The 25,080-nt window shown below is 46.0% G+C and overlaps 1 protein-coding gene across 1 annotated transcript in view; it reads left to right on the top strand.

Moving 5' to 3' along the window:
• Positions 1-25,080, top strand: part of KDM7A (lysine demethylase 7A) — a 316,134-nt gene that overhangs the window by 172,107 nt on the left and 118,947 nt on the right. The window contains exons 6-7 of the mRNA XM_085651905.1: positions 10,385-10,571; positions 11,601-11,763. Coding sequence (XP_085508031.1) covers positions 10,385-10,571; positions 11,601-11,763 — 350 coding nt within the window. The remainder of the gene's footprint in view (positions 1-10,384; positions 10,572-11,600; positions 11,764-25,080) is intronic.

Genomic DNA, 25,080 nt, shown 5'->3' with positions numbered 1-25,080 from the left:
CGAGGCATATGAGCTGCAGAATTCACACTCTGTGCATAGATCGCCATCTGGTGTTGGGCTCGGATGCTTGCACCTTGTTGTCTTGGAAGAAGTCTTTTTTTTAGTCACAAGATGGGCGATTCCTCCCTTGGACGATAGTGCGCATGGGCATCGACTTCATCCTCAGATTGTTTATTTTTCCGCCATCAGGTTCGGATGTAACTTATGCCCTCCGGTTCGGTACTATTATTCAAACCTTTTCGACGCGCAAACCATGAAAGAAACTCAACTGTATTGTTTTGTTCGCGTGCCCTTCGACGCGCTCCTCAAATACCCGATTCCAGTAGTCTGTGTGGGCCGCTGGGCCGATCGACGCCTTTCGGGCCTGTGGCTAATGGAAAGGACTCCATTTAAAAAATGCCCCCAGTGTGGAGCTAAATTCCCACACAGCGGCCAACACAAGGTCTGTAACCTCTGTCTCTCGCCCGAGCACGAGGAGAGTAATTGCCAGGCCTGCGCCTCTTTTCGATCCAAAAATACTATCCGTGATCGCCGGGCCCGATGACACGTTATGGCGCAACAAGAAGCTCCGGTGTCGGAGGACATCTTGAGCGAAGGCCCGATGTCCCCGAGGAGGATTCGAAGGATCCGGAAATAGTTTCCGAGGCAGACTACTCCGACGACCACATTCCAGGTCAACGATTGAGTAAAACTGCCCCTACCCCAACCTCACCTGAAAAAAAGAAGGCTCCGGTCAAGACTACGCCTGCTGGCCCCAGTCGCGACTGAAAGAAAGCTTCTGAAGCCCCGCCCCCGAACCCGGCTCCGGAGAGAAAGGAGAAGCCTTCCGGCGTCTTGGCACCGACCAAACCGCATATCAGTGCCCCGCAGACACCATCGGCACCGAAGCCGGGAGCGCATCCAACTCCCGCAGTCCCCAGAAAACAGTCTGCACTGAGCACCTGGGCGCCGAAGGAAAAGGCTTTGGATCCGAAACCAATCCATTCGGAGCCGAAAAAGATTTCGACATCAAAGCTGAAGGATCCAAAAACCCCTTTGAAGGCTCCAGAGCAGAAATCTAAACCTTGCTTGGACCCAAAAAAATCTGCGGCGAAAGAGACTACCAAAGAGGAAGAACTTTTTTGACCGGATCCCATCGATCCAAAGCAAAAAAACACTCCCAAGTGGACCCCAAAACAGGACATGTGGTCAGTGTTCCACACAAGAAGAGGAATTTGACACCCCACACATCCCCGAGGTGCCTGCAAAGAAAAGAGACTGTGCTACTGCACCTTTACAACCCTTTTCTCCTGTTCTTCCTCCTAAGCCTTTCTCTCCATCACACTCTCCCATAATTCCACCATACTCCACCACCACCAAAGGAGATGATTATTTAGGGGGTGGGGGAGGGAACAATGACCCTTTCATTGGCCCTGATGACGACACAGATGTACAACAGGACGATTGGAATGATTATGATGACCCAGAAGGCCCTCCAGACCTTCCAGATCTTGATGCATACCCACAAAAGCTATCTCCCCCAGATGACAATATTGGTTTTAGCCATCTAATAGACAGGGCTGCCCAGTACCATGGTGTACAAATGTATTCAGACCCCGCAGAGGAGGACTTCCTAATAGACACCTTTGCACTGTCACAAAAAACTGTACAAACATTACCAATGCTAAAAGGCGTCATAAAACACGCCCCAGCCATATTCAAAGACCCTGTAAGGGCTAGAATTCTCAACCCCAGAATTGACAAAAAATATAAACCCGCTCCCAATGATCCTACCTACATCAAGGGTCAACTACCTTTTAGATTCTCTTGTGGTCACCAACTCTAGAAAACGTACCAACTCTCAAACCCCCGGTGATGCTCCACCTCCGGACAAGGAGTCTAAATTATTAGATGCTTCGGGCAAACAAGTTGCTAACCAAGCAGCTAATCACTGAAGGATAGCCAATGCACAGGCATTACTTGCCAAGTATGATAGGGCTCATTACGACCAGCTAGAAACTCTATTGCAGCATTTGCCTCATCAATATAAGACCAAGGCCAATGATTTGATTCAAGAGGGCAAATTACTAACTAATGCATCAATCAGACACCGCATCCAGGTCCATTAGCACTAGTGTGTTACTGAGAAGACTTGCCTGGTTGCGCATCTCTGGCTTCAAGCAGGCGGTACAAACCACTATCCTCAATCACCCGTTCAATCATGAACAACTGTTTGGCCCAGCTGTGGATACAGCCTTAGAAAAAATGAAGGGCACAGACTGCTAAATCCATGGGAGCATTACAGTCTCCATGTATGTATGTAGGGAATTTATAGAGCGCTGGAATCACCCCCAAAGGGGTTTCTCCACGCTAACATAGAAACAGGTCAGTCAGGCACAGATTCCCATAACTCAAGCCTTGAATGATTCCGTCTTCAGAAGTTTTCTGAAGCGGGAAAGACTGGGACATTTACGTAAATCCTCTGGTAGAGCATTCCAGTATATTGGCGCCAGATAGGAAACAGTTTAGCCTCCGGATCGTTTTTTCTTAAAACAAGGGACAACCAACAACTTTTTGCCTTCCGATCTGAGACACCGGTTCGGGCAGTACAGTTTGAACTTGTCCGCCATATAACTCGGGCTAGTGCCATAAAGAGCTCTGTGAAGAAAGCAACAGTGCTTAAACTTTATTCTCTGACGGATTGGAAGCCAATGGAGAGTTTCCAATAATAGCCCAGGGGGGTGCGGGGTGGTTTGTTAATAGCTAGGCATGCAGCCACATTCTGGATGATCTGCAGTCTGCTAAGAGAAGACTCGTTCGCAGTTGCCAATAAAGCATTACAATAGTGCAGATGACCTATAATCAAAGCCTGATTTAAAGTTCTGCGTACAGTTTGCGGTAGCCACGTAAACACTCTGCGGAGCAGGCTCAATGTGTGATAGCAGGTCCCGGTAGTGGTCATAACTTGATCCTTCATCGATAACTGTGCATCCAACCGGACCCCTAGATTTTTTTGCCACCGAAGTTGGTAAAGGGACCTAGCACTGTCTGCCACCACTCAGGGGACCAGGACATTAGTGCAGCACCAAACAGCAGGATTTCAGTTTTGGCCGCATTTAACTGCAGAAAGTGTTCAGTCATCCATTCTGCTATGGCAGACATGCCATTAGCAAAGCGCTGATCGGCGAACTCCATGTCCTTATCAAAAAACAGGAGAAATTGTGTCGTCAGCATAAGAGAACGGCGTAAAGCTGTACTGTCGGATGACTTTAGCAAGGGGGGGGCACATAGATGTTAAACAAAGTAGGGCTCAGACAGGAGCCCTGGGGCACCCCCTTGCTAAGCTTCATAGTTTTTGATCAAAATTGGCCTAGATTGATGGTTTGCGTGCGATGATTGAGAAAGCTGACCAACCAATCGAGAGCTACCCCCTGCAGACCGGCCTCTCAGTCGAAATATCAGTTTCTGATGAGAGACCGTGTCGAAGGCTGCTGTTAGATCCAACAAAACCAACATCACTCCTTTTTTATCATCCACGGCCATTTTTATATAATCCCTGACCCCGATGAGAGTTGCCTCATGGAGTAGTTGGATCTAAACCCCGACTGTGAAGGATCAAGGATACCATTGGCCTCAAGATAGTCCATTAATTGAGTATTACCATAGTTCTCCGCCAAATTGCCCATAAGTGGGAGGAGCGAACTGGGACGATAATTGGAGAGCACTTCGGCCGGTGCCTGATCTTTCTTCTTGATAGGTAGTACTTGGGTGACTTTGCAATCTAAAGGCACACTGCCTTCACTCAACGATGAATTTAAGATCTCTGCAATTGGGGCGGCGAGGAGAGCAAATTTGTGGGCGGCCATTATATCCAAAGGAGATCCTGATTTCGCCTTTTTAGGTCTCGCCTGAGCCAGCGCTTTAGCGCTGCTCTGGCGAGAGCTATAGAAAACGGGGATCTGGAAGTGCAAACAGTGCTTTTCAGGCCCCCAACTACAGTGCATGTGCGCCGGGCGCGCGCACCATTTGGCAGCCTGCGTGTACATTTCGCGGACGCTTTGATGTTCTCAGTGAGCCGCGCGGCCACTGCGAACATCAAAGCACCCTCGAAATGATTACTTTCACTTTAACGTTCGCACCTACTTGGCAGACTGGTTCTCTGTTGCTCTTTCCTCATCTGCTCTCTCTCCTCAGAGTCCCCCCCCCCCCCCCCCCCCCCTCCCCCTGTTGCAGCAGCTGGCATTACACGGGGGAGGGTGGCTCTTCGTGCCTACCAAAAAACAAGCATTGGCATAGCCAATAGGTCTCGCTTTTGGGACCTTATAAGTATTTAGTTATGCAACTGTTGCATAGTTAAACACTTATAAGGTCCCAAAAGCGAGACCTATTGGCTATGCCAATGCTTGTTTAACATAGCTTCCACTTTAGAGACCTCAATATCCTTAAAGTGTGTCAAACCTTCATCTGAGCCTGTTAGCGGCGCTAAATCGGATATAGTAAGTGGCACCTGGCAAAGGTTTTGAGGGAATTGTTGATAAATCTGGTTGATTTTATCGTCTAAGTATACTGCGATATTGTCACACAGTCCCTGGGAGGGGTTGACCAGCTGTGCGCATGCTGTTGGCTTGGTAAAGGAATTCAAAAGTTTGTAGAGATCCTTTGCCGAATTACCTGCCTTATTGAGTTTAGTTAATACATGATCTTTACGGGTCCTATTTTAGATTCTTATGATAAGTATTGAGGGCCAGTTTAAATGTAAGTTTTTCTGTTTCCAGCTGGGGTTTACGTCAGGATTTTTCTAGATGTTTACATCTAGATTTTTCACTACGTAAGTCATCCGTGTACCATTTGTCACTTTTTTTTTTACAGCAGTTGCTGAGTTGATGTGTCATGGGAGCCATCCTGTCATTCATATCACACATGGTATCGTTGAAAACCCTAAGTTTTGTGGTACTGTCCATATGCTCATTGAATGCATGGGGGTACATATATTTTACTAAATGATTCGGATGTGACTTTGTGCCAACACCTTTTGAGCCCATGAGAAGGGCGTCCTGCCATTATGGGTTTAGTACTGCTGTTGATCCTAAAAGGAATCCTAAAGTGATCTGACCAGATCAGTGGACAAGCGGGGTCAGCAACAATATATGAGGATGTGGAAAGTATAATATCCAAAGTGTGACCAGCTGCGTGTGTGGGTCCAGAATTGATCTTATTTAAGCCTAAGGTGGCCATGTCAGCTGAAAAGCTTGCAGCCTCTACATTCTCACTTTCTTCGCTACGGACATTAAAGTCACCAAGTAACAGGAAGTGCTTAGATGTAATTATGTAAGGGCCAATTTTTTCAATAATTTTTAGGTTAAAGTCTTTTAATAGCCCTGGTGGGCGATAAATAAGAGCGCCCTTTAAAGTTTCTTGGAGTGTCAACTAGATTTTAAATATGCGCATTTCCATGGTATTATCTAAGATGGAATCAATCACTGTGATTTTTGCTGCCTCTTGGTATACTATGGCAACCCCACCATCCATTTTCCCAAGTCTGTCAAGTCGAAGGATCCAATAGTGCTCTGGGAGGGCGAGTGCAATTACAGGCAGGGAGGTGGGTTTAAACCAAGTTTCTGTTAAAAAACCGAGATCTGGGTATTCTGAACTCACCAGATCCCAGAGTTTGGTGGCTTGTTTTGGTAATGAACGTACATTCGCCAAAAAACCCTTCCAGGAACAAACCTGGTTTGAAGAGCGAGGCCTAGCATAACTATTGGTCGTCCCACCCCTCTCTGACATACTTTTCCTGCTAACATTGTTGCCCTGTGAGCCCGGTGAGGTATCCGTGCAAGTAAAATGACAATGTGAGCAGGCAAAAGGACCTTCCAAATTATCAATTGTATGATCATACAGATATGATGACAGATCAGGTCTCACCTGAAAAAATTGAGAGGATGTCTAGGTAAGCCTGGGAGCGGTATCCACCTGAAAACCAGCAGAGTTTCTGGCTCCTGGCGATGTACCGGCGCAGACAGGCTTGCCTTTGGCGTGCCAGCAGCAACGCGCCCGCTGCACAGCCGTTCCAGCATGTTAATTAAATACCCCCACTCACGCCGAAAGTAAAGGATCCGGAGGAAGAGCCACGTCCCTCCACACAATCGGCACCAAAAGCCGCGGTGGAGCAGGGACCGGCGCTCAAATAAAGTGCGAGTGCTAGGTGAGTTTCCAATAATTAAAAGCAATGCCTCATAGGAACAATGTGTAGAATATAAAAGATCAGCAAATTTAAAAGTACATCTTAAATGTTTGTTTTAAAAGAAGCAAATCACTGTACCTGCCGTCGCGCTTTTCTCTATAGCCATCCACACAAGGTTCCTTTCGGCGCTCCTTCTTTAGAGGCGCATTCAAAAATAATAGTGCAGACCCTGCTTTTTCCTCATACCAAAACCCCACACAAACATTCCCTAACGGGATATTTTAGAGGTGGATACAGAGGAAATAACAAAGGAAGAGGCCGTGGTATCAACAAAAATCACGCCTCTCCCTCTAATAAACAGTGACTTCCCTCCACACCATTCCACTCCGGTCGGAGGGAGACTCTCACAGTTCCTACCTGTCTGGAAATCCATCACCACACACAAGTGGGTAAGACAAATTATCCAGTATGGTTAGTGCCTGGGACTTACAGCAACTCCACCCAACATACCACCCAAGCAGCGTCTAATGTCCACAGAACATCTGACACTCCTCAAACAGGAAGTTCTTTCACTGCTTCAAAAGCATGCAATAGAACCAGTCCCCATACAACATCAAGGAACAGGAGTTTACACTCTATTTCCTAATCCCCCAAAAGGACGGTACCCTAAGGCCAATATTGGACCTCAGACCCCTCAATCTCTACATACAGTCAGATCATTTTCACATGATCACTCTTCAAGTCCTTCCACTGCTTTAACAAGGCGACTTCCTTGCCACACTAGATCTCAAGGACGCCTACTTTTATATTCCCATACACCCTGCTCACAGAAAATACCTAAGGTTCACATTGGACGGCCAACACTATCACTTCAAAGTCCTTCCATTTGGGATGACCACAGCCCCCAGGGTGTTCACAAAGTGCCTTGCAGTAGTAGCAGCACACTTGCGAAGACAATAAATCCATGTATTTCCGTACCTCGACGACTGGCTCATAAAAGCCAAGTCATACAACCAGTGTGTTGAGCACACTCATCAAACCATTCAGCTGCTACACAACTTGGGGTTCACAGTAAACTACACCAAGTCACACCTTCAACCCTCCTACTTGCATCAGTATCTTGGAGCCACAATAAACACTTACAACAATCTAGCATACCCCAATCCAGCAAGGATAACCAGTATGCAAACCCTCATCTCCACGTTTCAGCCCCAACACTCTCTCCCAGCACGAGTGTTTATGCAACTCATAGGAATGATGGCCTCTTGCATTCTCATTGTACTTCACGCAAGACTTCAGATGCGCCCTTTACAGGAATGCTTAGCACGTCAGTGGAACCAGACTCCAGGTCAACTTACAGATCTGGTGTTGGTGGACAGCCGCACACATCGCTCTCTGCAGTGGTGGAACACACAAAATCTTTCTAGAGGGCGGCCGTTCCTAGAGCTGGTTCCAAAGATAGTGCTAACAGCAGACACATCACTCACAGGCTGGGGAGCCCATCTCCTAAACCGCACCTTTCAGAGCAGGTGGACCACTCAACAAAAACTGTTCCACATCAATTACCAGCAATTTTTCTAGCGTTAAAGTCGTTCCAAACACTTCTCCTCAACAAAGCTGTCCTAGTTCGCACAGACCATATGACAGCAATGTATTACATACAGAAACAAGGAGGAACACACTCTTTGCAGCTGTCTCATCTAGCGCAAAGTATATGGAGATGGGCCATTCCACAAAACATGTATCTTCTGTGAGAACATCTTCCAGGGGTGAACAATCAGATGGCGGATCTGTTAAGTCGTCAGACTCAACAGATACACGAATGGAAACTTCATCCACAAATTCTTCAACCCTTCTTCCAGATGTGGGGCCAACCAGACATAGATCTGTTCGTCACACATGCAAACGCAAAATGCCCAACCTTTGCCGCCAGGTTCCCACACCCGTTGTCCAAGGGCAATGCGATATGGATGAACTGGTCAGGCAGATTTGCGTATGCTTTTCCGCCACTCCCGCTCATTCCACTAGTAGTACACAAGCTCCAACAACAGTCTCTCAAGATGATCCTAGTTGCTCCAACATGGGCACGGCAACCATGGTTGACAACACTACTCGAACTCTCAGTAGTTCCACACCAAAAATTACGTCTCTCCCCAAAGCTGCTAACGCAGAACCCGGAGATATAAGGCACCAAGATCCAGCACAACTGAATCTAGCTATCTGGCTCCTGAAATCCTAGAGTTCGGTTACCTCAACCTCCCACCGGACTGTATGAACATTATTAAAGAAGCCAGACGCCCCACTACTAGAGCTTGCTATGCAGCTAAATGGAAGAGATTCGCCATTTACTGCAGTAATAACAAAATTGACCCATTGGATGCTTCAATTGAAAATATTATCTGCTATTTGCTACACCTACGAAGATGCAATCTGGCATTTTCATTGATAAGATTACATCTGGCTGCCCTTGCCGCCTACCTTCAAAACAGACAACACTTGTCATTCTTTAGAGTGCCCGCTATCGAAGCCTTTATGGAATGCCTTAAAAGGATAATTCCACCCAGACTGCCACCCTCTCCAGTGTGGAACTTCTTACTAGACTCATTGGTCCCCAATTTGAGCCTTTACAAAAATGTGAATTACAATTCCTTACATGGAAAGTAGCTTTCCTTGTCGCAATCACCTCTCTCAGGAGAGTAAGTGAGATCCATGCTTTAACCATACAAGAACCATTCTTACAAATACATTGTAAAAAGGTGGTTCTTAGGACGAACCCAAAATTTCTTCCCAAAGTAATCTCTGCTTTCCACCTTAATCAGTAGAGTTGCCAGTATTTTTCCAAAATCCTGATTCTGTAGCGGAAAGGGCTCTTCACACGCTCCATGTCAAGAGCTTTACTTGACTACATAGACAGGACTAAAAACCTTTGGAAGACAAAGCAACTGTTTGTAGCTGTCTCTCCACCTCATAAAGTCAATCCAATTTCCAAAGCCGGAATTGCCAGGTGGATAGTAAAATGTATTCAAATATGCTATCAGAAAGCAAAGCGTATGTTAACATTTCCCCCCCCCCCCCCCCCCCCACCCCCAGAGCGCATTCAACACGCAAACGAGGGGCTTCATTGGCATTCTTAGGGAACATTCCCCTAGAAGACATTTGTAAAGCAGCAACATGGTTTACAACACACACCTTCACCAAACACTATTGTGTAGATGTGCAGGCAAAGCAATAAGCTTCTGTAGGCCCAGCTGTTCTTAGGACACTTTTTCAAACCACTGCAACCGATACAGGCGACCACCGCTAAGGGAGACATTGCTGTACAGTCTATGCACAGAGTGTGAATTCTGCCGCTCATATGCCTCGAACGGAAAATGCTACTTACCAGTATGTATCTGTTCTTGGCATGTAGAGCTGCAGAGATTCACACGCCCACCCACCTCCCCGGAATCTGTATCTGTTCCAGTGTTATCTTACTTGGATACATTCTCATGGACATCTTTCTGTTTATTACAAACTCCATCATTTCCCTTCATGGCGAAAAACAATCTGAGGATGGAGTAGATGCCCATGCGCACTATCGTCCATGGGAGAAGTCACCTATCTCGTGACTACAAAAGACTTCTTCCAAGACAACACAGTGCAACCATCCGAGCCCAACACCAGGTGGCGATCTATGCACAGAGTGTGAATCTCTGCAGCTCTACATGCCAAGAACAGATGCATACTGGTAAGTAGCATTTTCCTTCTGTAGTCCGTACTGAATCCTCAGCAGTGAGGCCATTTTGAAGATCGCTACCCATCCCAGAAGGGAGAGAGGAAGCAATTACCAAAATGTCAATTCATGGCACAGTTTGTCGAGTTTGGGTGCAACATTATGTTGCCACACCAAAGCTGGGTCTGGTGAGGCATACTCTCACAAATAGTGCCACAACGATTTTACTTGGTGTGAATTTTCTGCCTTCCAGTACCCCTAACTTGTTGCCGCAGAATCTGTCCTATCAATAATGCTCATAAAAATGTGAACTATGAGCATTCTTGTGCTGCAACACACTTTGAAATCCTTCATTTTTTAAGTTTACGGCTTTTCTTGCAGGTTGTACTTTATAAATTTGCACTAGTTCTAGTCTAAGGAAATAATGTGGTCATCTGTAGGCTTCCATGTTTATATAACAAAGCTTTAATTTCTTATAATTTTTTTTAATTTAAGATTTTCTTTCTCTCTAGGATGTCTGAGCTGGTGAGAGTCCCGGACATTGCCAAAAAACTGTCTTGGGTAGAGAACTACTGGCCAGATGACTCTGTCTTCCCAAAGCCCTTTGTTCAGAAGTATTGCCTTATGGGTGTTGAGGGCAGCTACACAGATTTTCACATCGACTTTGGGGGCACTTCGGTCTGGTACCATGTCCTTTGGGTGAGTGATGTCTTTACTGATCTGAGAAGAAACTTCTGTTGGGAAATAAAGGAAATTAGGAAGTTTGAGGATACGGAAGCAAATGGAGAAATGGTTAATGCAAGGCAATGGATAGAGAACCTTGTGTAAAGATCAGGGCAGCTTGAATGGCAGGAAGCAGGGTAGCTGCAAATATGAGTTTGTAGTGAAAGGATATGATTTGAGGACCCTAGGGGATATTGACAAAGGATGAAAGTGAAGGAGAGCAGTAAGGATATGAACTGGGGCGATCAAGATGCTGGCAAATGTTCTTAAAGAATGTTTTCTCTATAGCTTAATCATGTTTTTAGAACACAGTCGTTGAACGGGTACCACACCATTCTCATGTTTCTGTTAAGAGCAGAGAGTCATTGAAGAACTGGTGTGACACCATTCTCATGTTTCTGTTCAGAGCAGAGAGTCATTGAAGAACTGATGTGACCCCATTCTCATGTTTCTGTTCAGAGCAGAGAATCATTGAACTGGTGACACACCATTCTCATGTTTCTGTTCAGAGCAGAGAGTCATTGAAGAGCTGGTGACACACCATTCTCATGTTTCTGTTCAGAGCAGAGAGTCATTGAAGAACTGGTGACACACCATTCTCATGTTTCTGTTCAGAGCAGAGTCATTGAAGAACTGGTGACACACCATTCTCATGTTTCTGTTCAGAGCAGAGAGTCATTGAACTGGTGACACACCATTCTCATGTTTCTGTTCAGAGCAGAGAGTCATTGAAGAACTGGTGACACACCATTCTCATGTTTCTGTTCAGAGCAGAGAGTCATTGAAGAACTGGTGACACACCATTCTCATGCTTCTGTTCAGAGCAGAGTCATTGAACGGGTGTGCCACCATTCTCATGTTTCTGTTAAGAGCAAGAGTCATTGAAGAACGGGAGTGACACCATTCTCATGTTTCTGAAGAACGGGAGTGACCCCATTCTCATGTTTCTGTAAGAGCAGAGAGTTATTGAAGAACGGGTGTGACACCATTCTCATGTTTCATCAGGGAGAGAAGATCTTCTACTTGATTAAACCTACGGAGGAGAACCTGGCGCTCTACGAATCGTGGAGCTCCTCGGTCACTCAGAGTGAGGAATTCTTCGGAGACAAGGTGGACAATTGTTACAAATGTGTAGTGAAGCAAGGACACACCCTGTTTGTGCCGACAGGTGAGTTCTTTTGCCTTATAGCTGATTCTGGCTTTACTTTTCTTGTACTATCTTGTACAAATCCTCCAGTCTATCCTTATGATATCTCATAGTGATAGGTTCAGGACCCTTGGATACCGTTTGTGTTTTACTACTTTAAATGTTTACACAATAGGCTTCTGAGTATAACTAAGATTTTGTTGCCTGTCTAGTGAAGATTCTTGCAACAGATGTGACTTCCCTGTGTCTGTTAATCAGTCTGAGGGTGCCTGCGAACTTCAACTTGTTCTCGTATTGAACTATTGGCACACTGAGGAAAAAATACTTTTAATAACCTTCCTAGACCTGGGTTTCCAAATGGCCCTATTAGTGTTACAAGTTTCCTATTGCTCCTTTTTAATTTCTGGCTCTGCATGGGCGCTTTTTGTGACTTGTTAATGTGGATGGTAGCCATAAATGCTTAAGTAGGCTGCAATGCGTTTATTTGTGATGACATGGCCTACTCCACAACAAAAGGGCTGCAGAGAATTTTTGGATCATTTGGCAACATTACTTTACGTTGCAGCCTTGCAGGCCTACGTGGGAACTAAAGGACTAGGTATATGTAGTCTGATCAGTTGAAAATGTGAGTTGCCGTGGCGGGCATGCCTTATCGCTCCTTGGGCAAGTATTGCACAAACGGAAATTTGCGTCATGCCGATAGGTCTCATGTCATTATTCTATTCAGAATGTCATTTTGTTTTTGTTCTGTAAGGTCCCATGTATGTGGTACAGTGTATCTTGAGAATCCGAATGTGATTTATGTTTGCGAGATTGTGTTTCATGTGCATTTTTCAACCCAATATCATTCTAGAATTTTGTTGGCAAATTGTTTCAAAATCTTTGCCTTTTTATCTTTTGCTCTGGTTAATCTGATGTAATAGTTAACTTTATGTCCAGTTAAAAATAATTGTGCATGGTAAACATGTCCACTATTGGAGGATATGCTGTCTTGCCCCTTATCCGGTATTTCTGTTGATTACCCTATGGTTCCCATCCCACTTAAATCATGCAATGTCGATAGCACAAGTGGTTCATTTTAGCTCTCCCCTACCAGACTGCGCAAGTGGTCTGGTTGTGAAAAGCCTATTGTGAATTTAGAGGGGGGGGGATTACAGCAAGGCCATTGCTTACCACTGGTTGATTTTTGTTACGCACGTACTTGCTTATTTGATGCCTTGCTTTCCCCTTGTTTTTTTGTCCCTTTCCCACAGCATAGCCTCTCTACGATCCTTTTGATTGGCTGACTTTCACATTTACGGAACTGCGTTGTTCTCTTCCCTTCAGCACACCATGGGAACGCATATTTTCTAGCGCTGTCCCTTGTGTGCTGCTTCTTGCATCACACACCTGCCCCTCACTGTTCTGTCCTGCTCCCCATCCCTCCAGCTTGTATGTGAAGGGGTGCAGCAGGGATGTTTTATGCTGGAGTGTGGTTGAAGAGCAGACTTTGGGTTTGGTTTATTTCCTCCATTCCACGTATTGCTTGAAGGTACAAGCTTTGCTCACAGAGTTTTATGGCACTCTGGAAAGGTCCATCTGTTGCAGTCACTCTGCTGGGGCCTGAGGTAGTTCTCCTTAGCATGGTACTTCTCCTGGAGGTCCATAAACCTGCTCCCTGAGCTACCACAGAAGACCAAATGGATGAATCCTGTACAAAGTAAATTAGACATTGACAAGCATTTCCCTTTACATTCTGACTTAATTTTATAGTTTGGTCAGAATTTCCGGACGAAAAAGTATTTCAAGTTCAAGAGATACTTTATTTCGGTCCGATAAGGCCATAAAAGCACGGATAAACATGTACAAAATACAGTGCAATCAATTCAGCTTTTTCAACATCAAAATTCAGCATACACATTAAAATATTTGATCGATAAAAGATTGTGAAATGTTATAAATATCCTAAAATACACAAGTATCTCAATCCGTACAAAATCACGTATAAAAAAGAAGGAATCACGGGTCATAGTGCGGAAGTAGGGAGAGTTGGTTGGGCATGCTCTTTCTTTAGAACTGCTCAGCATACACACCACACTGAAAACAGATAGTGGGACACTGAATATGCAATAGGCATACTACTATCAAATTTCAGGATCCTGAAGCTTGTGAGCAGTGGGAAGTTCCGAGATTCCTACATAACTGATGTAACCAACGAACACTTACTTCCTTATATGCTGGACAAAAAAACAGTACGTGCAGGTCAGTCTCTGTACAATTATTACAGGATGGGCAATCTTTTATGGAGCTGGCCCCCCACCTATAGGTAACTGCACGTAAGGGAAGTGCACCATACCTGAACTGCAAATATAGTTTTTTGGCTACGGACGGCTGTATATCGTCTATGATAGATTGGAAACTGTATTGCAGTTTGACTTCTAGGAAAGATGTTGTAAGTGTTCCTGGCCAGGGACCCCTAAGTAATAGGTTGAGTTTATGGTCTTTGAAGTTCTTGATCAAAACCTTCCTGGGGGTTACCGGACATCTAACTTATGCACTGTCCCATAAGTCACCCATTCCAATGGATATCAGAGAATTCTTAATATGAGTAAGCCAAGATATTTTGCTTACTCCATTAAGGTTTACCACTGCCTTCAGTTCCTCTCTATACATGGATAGTTCAGGAGTGCTCCATAAGCGGCGCCAGTATAGCCGGGGTCTCAGGGTAACCTCAAGTGCGATTGGGCTAACTCCAAGATCCATTCAGAGTGGGGTGAGTGGTGTGCTTATGGCAAGTCCCAGGAGTTGTCTGAGGAATGAGTTCTCGATCTTAGCAAGTTCCGGTGGCAGATGACCTCAAATTTCTGCTCCATATAAGGCAGCTCCTCAGGCTTGTGCCTTATATATTTCTAACTCCGGCCCCAGCATCTTGTAAAAATACACTTCCTCTGCTGTTTCGCCAGCCCCCGGATGTTTGTGCCAGTTTCAAACAGACCTTCTTAATCTGAACCCCCCCACTCCATTTTCTCGTTTAGACAGTCCCAAGTATTCGCATACTGGGACTTTCTCTAAATATTACCATTCTAATTGGGGATTGGGTTGTTTTGACTGCCCTGCGTTAAAGACCATATATTTGGTTTTCTGGGTGTTAATGTGTAAGAAAGTGGGTTTCTGTTGCAGTAACCCCCCCCCCCCCTTTTTTTTGCCTAATAGCTGATGCACTTTTCCTTGTTATGCCCTGGGCTCCTGCCAATCAGGTGCCCAGGGCCTGTGTTCCTTCCCTAAAAACTGCCTAACAGACAAAACCCAAATTGGCAAACCCTGGCCACATGTCAGCCCCTGGTGAATGGTACCCTAGGTACCCAGGGCCTTGTGACCAGGGAAGGCCTCTAAGGGCTGCAGCACTCATTGTGCCACCCTTAGAGGCCCTGTACGCTAACACACACACACTGCTCTTGCAGGCTGAGTGTCTGGATACAAGACAAATGGAGAGTCGACATGACACACATCCCTGTGTGCCATGCCCACAACCTACACTGCCCTGGCATACATCAGCCACCCCTCTAGCTGGGTGCCCTATGCCAGTGGTGTGGACACAGAGGCAGGAGCCCTGTGCCCCTACAGTACCCAGGTCCATTCCTGGGTCCTGTAAGTGCAGTGCTGCCAGCTAAGAGAATATGGGGCTGGGAGCTTGTCAAACACGAACTCCACAGCACCATAATGACAGCACTGAAGACTGAGAAGTTTGGTATCAAACTGCTCAGCACATTAAATCCACACTGATGCCAGTGTGTGATTTAATGTACAAGACACCACAGAGGGCATCTTAGAGAGGCCCCCTGAATCCTAAACCTACAATCCACGTCTGTTCTGAGGCTGCCACACAGCAGACATGTTGCTGGACCCCTGGGTAGGAGAGCCCCTGCTCTCCTGGGCCTGCAACAATGCACATCCTGGGCGAGGTGCTAAATCTCCTCCCCCAGGATGGACAGGGGGAAGCTTCAAAGGCATTCCGCCTCTGTGAGCTTCCCCAGGCCACTGCAACCCCCCATTCTGGCGGGAAGCTTGGCCGGAAACTCCAAATAAGGACAGGGGATGTGCCAGCCTGCCAACCCCACCCCTCAGGTGAGGGAGGCGAGGTGAAGCACATCTCCGGGCTATCGCCATCTTGAAGATGGGAAGCCCTGCCCAATCAGGACTAGGCTCCTGCCCCCCTCCCACAGGAGAGAGGCAGGATAGGGGGTGTACCCACCCCAGGACAGGGACCCATTGGCCCAAGCCCTTCACCTACCAGTAATGCCCCTAAATCTAGTATTTAGGGGCACCCTGAACCTTCCTTCCCCAGATTCGAAACTACAAGAAGAGCAAGAAGAACAAAGACCTGCCCTGCAGCTGCTAAAAAGAGGAAGACACCAACTGCTTCGGCCCCAGCCCTACCGGCCTGTCGACCCTCGAACCTGCTCCTGCTCCAGCGCGGCATCTCTTGTGGCCAGTAACCTCAGAAACCCCGGAGGACCTGACTACCTTTGAACTCTGATTCCCTGGGACTCCCATGAGTAGAGGCTCTACTCAGAACCTACCTTTCACCCCTGGCAGCAGCCCGGAACCGCGATCCCAGCCCACTCTGCACCAGCCAAGCCTGGCCGGTGCCGGAGTGAACTAAACCCACGAGGACGACCCCACGGCGACTGTGACCCCGAGTCCGGCACCCAAGGACCCCCCTCGACAATCCTGAAGAAGCCTGCAGCCTCAGAACAGTGTGCCACCCCAACCGCGATCAACAGAGGATAAGATTTTCCGACAACAAAAGGCACCCCTGCACCCGGAGCCCCACGGCCCTCTGTGTCCAATCCCGGGGTATCTACCTATCCTCCAACTACCCAACTTACCTCTCGAAGTGGTGGTGGCACCTGAAGAGTCCTCGTCCCCGAGCTTGCAGTCTTTTTCCAAACCGGAGATTTCCCATTTAAATCCATTGAGCGCCCGAAGGCTCAAAAGCACTCTGCACCCAGCCGCCCGAGTGGCCCTGGCAGTGAAAACTTTACACCTACCTACTTCCCCACTTGCCCTGAGTAAGTGACCAGGAGCCCAGCTCCCACAGCCGCGTGGCTTGCCAGACAGCAGCCACCAAACAAGGCCCCCCTATCCCTCATAGGATAACATTGGGCCTAACTCTCTCTGCACCCGGCCGCCCTAGAGCCGCTGAGGGTGAACCAACTGTACCTACCTGACCCTGGGAGACCCCTGAGTCTGTGCCCAGAACCTCAACTCTGCCAGTCGAGTACTTACCCTTAAACCGCAAACTCTATTTTCCTCATAGGGTAACATTGACTGGCTTTTTTCCTGAAATTTCTTCTAAGTGTGGACTTTTCAAATCTTCAAATATTTACCAAATATCAGCCGAGTGGCAAAAACGAATTTACTCACCTGTTCCTAGGTGAACTCCCCGTGCTGGATCTTGATGCCCAGCACTGACTCTGAAAAATCTCTACAACTGTACTTACCCTTAACTCAATTTTCTTCCATAGGAAACCATTGACTGTTTTTCTGTGAAATTTCTTCTAAGTGTCGATTTCTGCAATCTTTAAATATTCTTCAAAAATCGTATGATATCTGAAAACGTAATTGCTTTCCTGTTTTGGATAAAGGTCCCAGTACTGAGTCTAGGCACCCAGTACTGGATTACAAAAGTAACGAGAACATACTGTACCTGTAACCTGCATTTTCTTTCATAGGGAATCATTGACTATTTTCTCTGAAATATTTTCTAAGTGTCAACTTTTAAAATAGCTAAATATTGTTTAAAAATCATTACAGTACTTAAGTCGACTTTCATCACTTGATTCTGAATACTGACCCAGGACTGAATGTAGGATCCAGTCCTGGAATTCCAAAAGTAATCTAAAAAGTAATCTGTTACAAATAACTTTTATTTATCATTGAGCTCAACGCATTGTTGTGTTTAAAAATAGTTGCCATTGCAACCACTTGTAACTGTTTACAAAAGCCAATTGCATATTGCAAAAGTATTTATATGAAACATCTCATGCTGAGAAAGTATATTTTAAATCCAAGTGTTGGTTCTAAAATAAAACAAACATATAATTTTTTTATATATAAATCATTGGCCTAGAGTTCAGTTCTTGAATGTGTGAGACCATTTGCTGACTGAGTGTGTACAACAAATGCTTTACACTGTCCTCTGGTACTGCCTTACTGCTCGACCAAGCTACCACTTTAGAGAGTAAGGTTATATCTAACTTTAACCTCTCGTCAACCCTGGGGGACTGTGGACACTGTACACCCTGTACCTATTAAGGAACAGTATATACAGAGCCACTTTCTCACATAATGCCCAGGCCCTTTTCTTTCAAAATAAGTGGAAAATGTCCAAAACCCTTTGTATGCCGATCGGAGACCTTGACAGCAGGAGGGTATCATCTGTGAACATCAAGGCAGGTACCTGGCGGCCCGGTAACTTAGGAGCACCTGTGTCCCCTCCTGCTGTTATCAGGGCCCCCACTAAGCCATTGATAAAAATACAAAAGAGGGTCGGGCCAGAACGCACCCTTGCCGCACACCTCTCTATGGGTATGCCATCGGTGAGCTTTCCGTGCTTCCCATATCTGATTTGGGCAAGGTTATGTTCGTGCAATCTTTTCAGGATGTGGCATAGGTACGGTGGTGCTCCCAAATCTAGTAAAATAACCCATAATTTCTCCCTGGGAACTAAATCGAAGGCTGATTTTAAGTCCACAAAGATCATATAGAGACTGCCACCCTCCAGGATTACTGTTTTTCCAGTGCAGTAATTGCAACCTGAAAACTTGATCGATTGTGGACATTTTAGCTCTAAAACCGGCCTGGTAGGGACTATGAATAGAAAATTCCTCCATCCAGTTCTGTAGACTGTCCAGGAGCACTCGAGCAAAGATTTTCTGTGCCACCTTAATAAGGCTGATGGGCCGATAATTTGCGGGAAGGAGGGGTGATCCTTTTTCAAAAATTGGGATGATTTCCACCCCTAACCCATTCCTTGGAGAATAGCATTTACAACGGTCCATAAGTACGGAGCCCAAATGCTAGGAATGGTGCGATGGAGATGCCCAGGGATCTTATCTAGGCCCGGAGCTTTTGCGGGGATTACTCTTGTCGATTTTGTGGCCGTTATCTCTTTCAGGGAGATTTCGGGGGTATATAGGTGAGCTAGTTGTGGCTGGGGACAACGAATTACTGCAAGCCCTGGATCTCTCTCCACCCTAGAATAAAGGGATTGAAAGCGGACCAGATTCGGTTCGATTGCTGGTTTGTCCTCCCTAGTCTGTATTAATTATTTTCCAGAAGGTCCTCATATCCCTGCTATTTAGAGCGTGTCTCAAACTCTCCCATCTTTCTACTTCCCAATTTTTTTTTGCTAGCTTGATTGTGTTTTTATAGCCTATTGGCCTTTATTGCCTGCTTATCATTGGATTTAATAGTTAAGACCAAGGTTTTCTTGGCCTTGCGGCAGTTGCCATTGTGCCTGGGGGCACTGTCTTAAATCGTGATTCGTAAGAGAAGCTATCTGCCAAGGCCGCCACTAAGCCATGGTGGTTTTCAGCAATTTCACGGAGTGGGCAAGTGGAATCTGCAATCTCACTCAGTTGATTTGCAACCTCCAAAAATGGCAGGATTGTTCGATAGATCAAAGCTAGTTTATCCTAGGATTGGCATAGGGTACCCCATCTTACTCTCCTCTCAGTTAGTTAGGCCCTAGAGTATTCGAGAGTCGGCCCCTAAGGACATCCCCAGTGTGTGGCAAGGCCAATTCTCTAAAATCAGGGCGTTATGGTCGCTATCGTGTCTGGACACAATCTTAAAATTGATCATCCGGTGCCTTGATTTAGTGTTCACCAGAATATAGCCTATAATGGAGGAGCAGCCCGGTCTGTTGTAGGTAAAGTTAGCTGGACAGTCCGATTTGGAGCGCCCATTGCATGCCCCGAGTGAATGATTCCAGGGCAAGGGTGTTCATCTGTATGACCAAAGGTGTCCAAGCCCAAGTTGGCGGGGCATTGGCTTTGCCCAGTGCAGGTCCTTCTCATTAAGGTCACCTGCATCCAGGTCCTTCAGTGGTTCATACTGGAAGTTTAGGCGCCAGCCACAATCGCAATATCGTTATCAATGACTGTAGGCAAAAATGTCGATAATATATCAAGGGTGGTAGACTCTTGGCCATACCCTACTGGCCGAGAGTAGACTTTGATGAACACTATTTTGGTCCTAGATTGGAAAACTCAGGATAGCACAAAGTATGTCAATAGAACGTGTCTCTATCAGTTTCACTGAGCAGCCTAAATGAGTTGCAATCCAGATACTGAGACCCCCAGACGGTCTACCCTTACCCCCAGATGTGGTTGGTATATTAAAAGTTGCATAGCCAAGTCTGTGTGTCCTCCCTGGCCCAGGTTTCCTGGTACTTGCAAATATCTTTGTCTTGAATGAAGGCACCCCACTTCGGGTTATCTATTTTGAAGCGGAGGCCTGCAACGTTCCAGGATAGTATTTGGAGCTTTGGTGAGTCATTTGGCGGCTTGCCAGGGCCTTTAGGCTCCCTATCTAAATACCCTAGGCCGTTCCTGGCTGAGGGATGGTTATCTAAGGTTGTCAATATTAGGTTCGTCAATTGGTGATCATTGTGTGATTGCGGCAGTGGCCCTACAATGGTGTTCCCTGCAAGTCCTTCCTTTCAGCACTTCTTACACCCCCAGCCTCTGCTAGTCCTTGGTCTTGGGGCGTAAGATTACCAGCCGGGGGACATGCCTTTGCCATAGTCAAAGGGTTGGTTGTGGCTTGTCGGTAGCCGAGAGGCTATTCAGTGTTACTCTCATGGGACGTCTTCGAGTCTGATAAAGCGGAGACTTTAATACTCCAGACTCTTGTTCAGCCAAGTGAATGCTAGTTAATTCTAATTTCCGGATGCCACTTTTGTCAACCCTTCTGTCAAAGATGGCAATCGGCGTCTCTAGTCAGTCATTGTCCTCCAAGGAACTTAGGACAGCGTAGTGATTAGTCACTGGTATATTGTATCTGGGTTGAGTCCACCCCCCCACCTCTGTCCATCCCTTGCTGAGGCTGCATGGGGTCGGATGGCTTATAAAAATACCCCAGTGGCAGGATATGTATCCCTGTTTGCTCTATTGTCCAGTTTCCCGCCCTATCAAGTATTGTTTGGACAAGAGCAGGTGACCCAAATGAAAGCACCACACAGTCACCCCCTTGTGACTTTTTGGATCTACCTATCCAACCAACCCGTCTGCCATTTTACATTCTGAAAAGAGCGGGGAAGATAATCCAGACCTCGCGCTTAGCAGAGATAGTGATTTTTTTTTTAAGGGATGTCCAGTGTTCCCTGGCGCCATGTGGCAACATAGGGACATTGGCCAGCACAATCGAGTAAGGGGTTGCTTCCAGTGGAAGATGCAGAGTATTTGTATTGAATTGACCTCTTACTGACTGTGGTTCTTTGCGAAAGGTAGTTTTCAATGGGGCTTCCCTTCTGCTTTCGTGACTTGGTCCACTATGTAGAGGATCATTTTGGATCTTCATTAATCATTCTTGGATGGAACTTGGGACCAATGGCTTGTGGTACCTATTGGACATACCTGCCATGTTCTGACACATAGACAGGGGATTCAATAGTGTGGTTTGAGGAGCTAACTCTGGGGCTGGGGCAGGTCGTGAGGTTCCAGATTGCATAGACCTAGGCTCGTCGCCCCAGTTTGTTTGGATGTCCTGTGTTTTACAATGACATGAACAGGTCAGTTGGGGCTGGGTGATCTGGGAGCCCGATGGGCTCGACTGGGGCCGTTGAGTCATGTGTGCATTATGTGTCAACAATGCTAGTTTATCAATGCTAGTTTCTATGTGAGTTAGCTTTTGCAATAGTGGTTCTAGTAGAGCTGAAACCACCTCACCCATTTTTACCCACATCTCCCCACTTTCAATACCCTGTACAGGATTTGGAGGACTTGTGGAAGGCGCTTTAACAAGACTTATTGCAGGCGAATGCCCTTCTACCTCCTCCTTCAGCTCGTCCGCCAATATTTTTGCTTTTGTGACCTCTTTTTGGTGCAGGGTGAGTTAGCTTAATGGGGCCCTGTCCCTTTCTTTTTCTAGACTGGGTTGGGGGGACTACTCCCCAGAGTGGACTTACTTTTCTGGCCCCTGGTGTTTACTTTGGGTTTTGTGGGTGAGGCCCTTGGCTTGGTAGTGTCATTAACTTCAAGAGTATGGCTGATCGCTATCCTATTTGGGGGGGAACTCTGCTGGCATTCAGTAAGATTCGGGGGATCTAACAAATCAGACTGCCCTTGGGAGTTTTAGTTCTAAGGACAACCTACGCTCTGTTAGAGCGATTCTTTTTGGATGAGGGCTTACTCCGCGTGTAGCAAATGGCATCCAAAGTCCCCACCGCTCCCTGCCTTGTTAGTGATTTTATTTTGTTCATTTTGTCAATACACTTGAAGGCAGCAGTCTGACAGTGGACAGCAGTAGTTATTAACTGAAATCAGTGGTGACCCTTAAGCCCTCTTACGTTGGCTCCCTGTCAAAGTCAATGTTCATATGGGTATCAGGCACAAAATGTTAATAAGGTGGCTCTGCTTGGCCTCTAACAGTCACAGACAGGTCGGCCCTTGGCCCGGGCTTTGCCCGGGCACTTCCTGCGCTGCGGGAGCCCCTGCAGGAATTTAAAAGCGCCTCCTGGCGCAAAGCAAACGTTGGCAGCTGCGTGACAGCGCTGGGAGCCGCAGGGCACGCTGGGGAGTGTGGTCCTGGTCTTCTCCGTGACCCCTCTTCGGTCCTCCTCGGTCTTTGGCCCACAGCGAGGGGTAGAGCAGGCAGGCAGTGGCAACAAGCAGTAGCAGAGCGTCTCCACATACAACAAAACGCCACACAAATGGTGTACATGAGGAACTGACATCTCTTGGTTTGGTCATGGGAGTGTTAGCAAGCCCTCTCATTCTGAAGCCTCACCTTCATGATCCCAAAGTCACCAAGTCTCCATCCCAGTGTTGAAAAATAAACTATGCCATTTGTAAAGCTTGAAAACATTGAATTAAATGTACACTTTTGAGCTTACATAAGAGGTTTGCTTTTCCTTCAGTATTTAAAAAGTTTTTATTTCTTACCTTTTTCAACACTGCTCTACAGACCAGCCTCGACAAAGGCAATAGCTGGGCATTTGCGTCATTAAGGCGAGGCCTATTGGCTTTGCCAGTACACAAACTTCCGTAACTGGTTCACCTTTAAGAGTCTTGCCAGTGGATAACATTACTGCCTAATAGAATGTATTGGTGAGATGGCCATCCTTATTCAACCTTCAGTATCTGGTTAGTAACATGGCATCACTCAGGCAGTCATTGTGGTCAGACTTCATAACTCTAAGCTTACTCCAAACTAAAGACTGTAATCCTGCCATTCTTGGGCTCCATCTTATTTGGTCAGCATACAGAGTGGGAGATTCTGTGAACGAAAAAGTAAATGCTAAATGTAGTGGTCTAGAAGTATAGATACAATTTTTCGAGTCCCAATGAGAACTACTGACATTACCAGTGATAGAGAATTCAGTCCCCTCATTGGTATTTCCAGCATCAAAAGTACACCTCTCAAAGAAGTTGAGAGCCCAAAACCAAATCCACTAATCAGCACAAGTTTGCTTTTTTGTCAGCATGACCACTGTCCAATTCCAGACAATGATTGTCCATTCCCCTTCGGTAAACCCATTCTGGTAAGGGGTTTTATTTCTCAAAATCTAGAAGTATGGCAAGATAGTACTTTGGTGCCGACACTGGTGAAAGAAATATCTGGTTGACGTACCCAAGGAGACATCTATATTAAGACGAGAGCAATAGAACCTGGTCCTCATCCACAAATGAAAAATAAGTATCTATTCAGGATCATTCCTAATGCATAAGAACTTTCTTCTATTTGCAGTGGGGGGGGGAATCACATTTCCAATATGCGGTTCTCACCTTCTGAAGTTTACTCCTTGAGCCTTCTCCAGCTGCTTGCCAATAGTGGCAAACCACTTACCTTATTGGAAGATACTCATTCAATCTGTACCTGGGCATCAGGCTTTGGAAAGTCTACAGTCTGGTCCAGGTGGAAAAGGACCTTCATACAAAAATCTCCTTACTAAATCGTCTGGGTCTACAGAATAATTTTTAAAAGTCAGCTGTGATTCCAGTCAAGACTTCAGTGTACCACCTCTGAAAACACGAGACAGAATGTCATCCATTTAGGGAGGAGTTCAACATCTCATGCAGTCTCCAAATCTAGCATTTAACTTTGCTCTTGGGTTGAGAAGCCTCTTGCAGTGCTTTTGCCCCAAATGCTAGAATGCGTAGGAGATCTCTTCTGCGATGTCTAGAAGATCAGTAGACCCGGAGAAAGCAGCTGGAACGACAGCCTCCGACTGTTGCAAGTAGTGAAGCAATAACTCTGGCCTTAGTTGCTGTCACCTTGGCACATAGGATTAGTAAGCTGTACATACTGTTGAGCACTTTGCTGTTTTCCACTTCAATAGCGTGGTTGTCTTTAGTAATGGGACGTCACAGGTTGATGGCACCGTACTTTCTTTAGATGTAAGGAAGCGTTTGTGCTTCTTTCTAGATGAGATTAAAGTGACAAGGAGTTCTTGTCAATTTTTTATCAATCATGGCCCCTCACGTCCTGGTCTAGCCTGCTCAAAACAATCTGTTTCATGATGAATAGTTTTTTTTTCTCCTATTGCTCCCAATTGTCCAATAAAATGCTTCCAGTAATGCCCAGGGTCTGTTCCACAACAGACAAGGTGGCCAACGTCATACATTGGGTACATGAGTGTTATAATTGCCAAGTGACCAGGAATGCAAATGTTATCTCATCTGCGCCACACTGTACCACGATAGGAGTTGTTACCGTTAACAGCAATCAAGTGCTTGGGAACTGGGATTTGTTTCCAAAGTGGATTACACGTTAGCCACTTGGCTATCACGGCATCTGAAAATGCTAATGAAAATGTCAGGTTTTTTTTCTGCATGGTCCACCACAGAAAATATTGATTAATCAAGAAAATTACATTAATTAGCCAAATGTTATGTTAAAAATTATTTATTGAGCGCACATACACCGGGCGGGTTCTTGGCGCTAAATACGGGCGGTTGCATTCACAAGACAGTTATATGCCTGGGAGAATAACCACGTTTTGAGTAGTTGTCTGAACTGGGCATAAGAGGTGGTCGTGCTCAGTTTGAAAGGAAGATGATTACAAAATTGAGGAGCCAGAATCGTGAATCTAAGGCCACCATGTTTCTTGCGTTTAATGCAGTTGAGGGT

Source organism: Triturus cristatus, chromosome 4_1 (genome assembly GCF_964204655.1).
Source record: "Triturus cristatus chromosome 4_1, aTriCri1.1, whole genome shotgun sequence".
Taxonomy (NCBI): Eukaryota; Metazoa; Chordata; class Amphibia; order Caudata; family Salamandridae; genus Triturus; species Triturus cristatus.
This window is presented reverse-complemented; position numbering and strand designations above follow the sequence as displayed.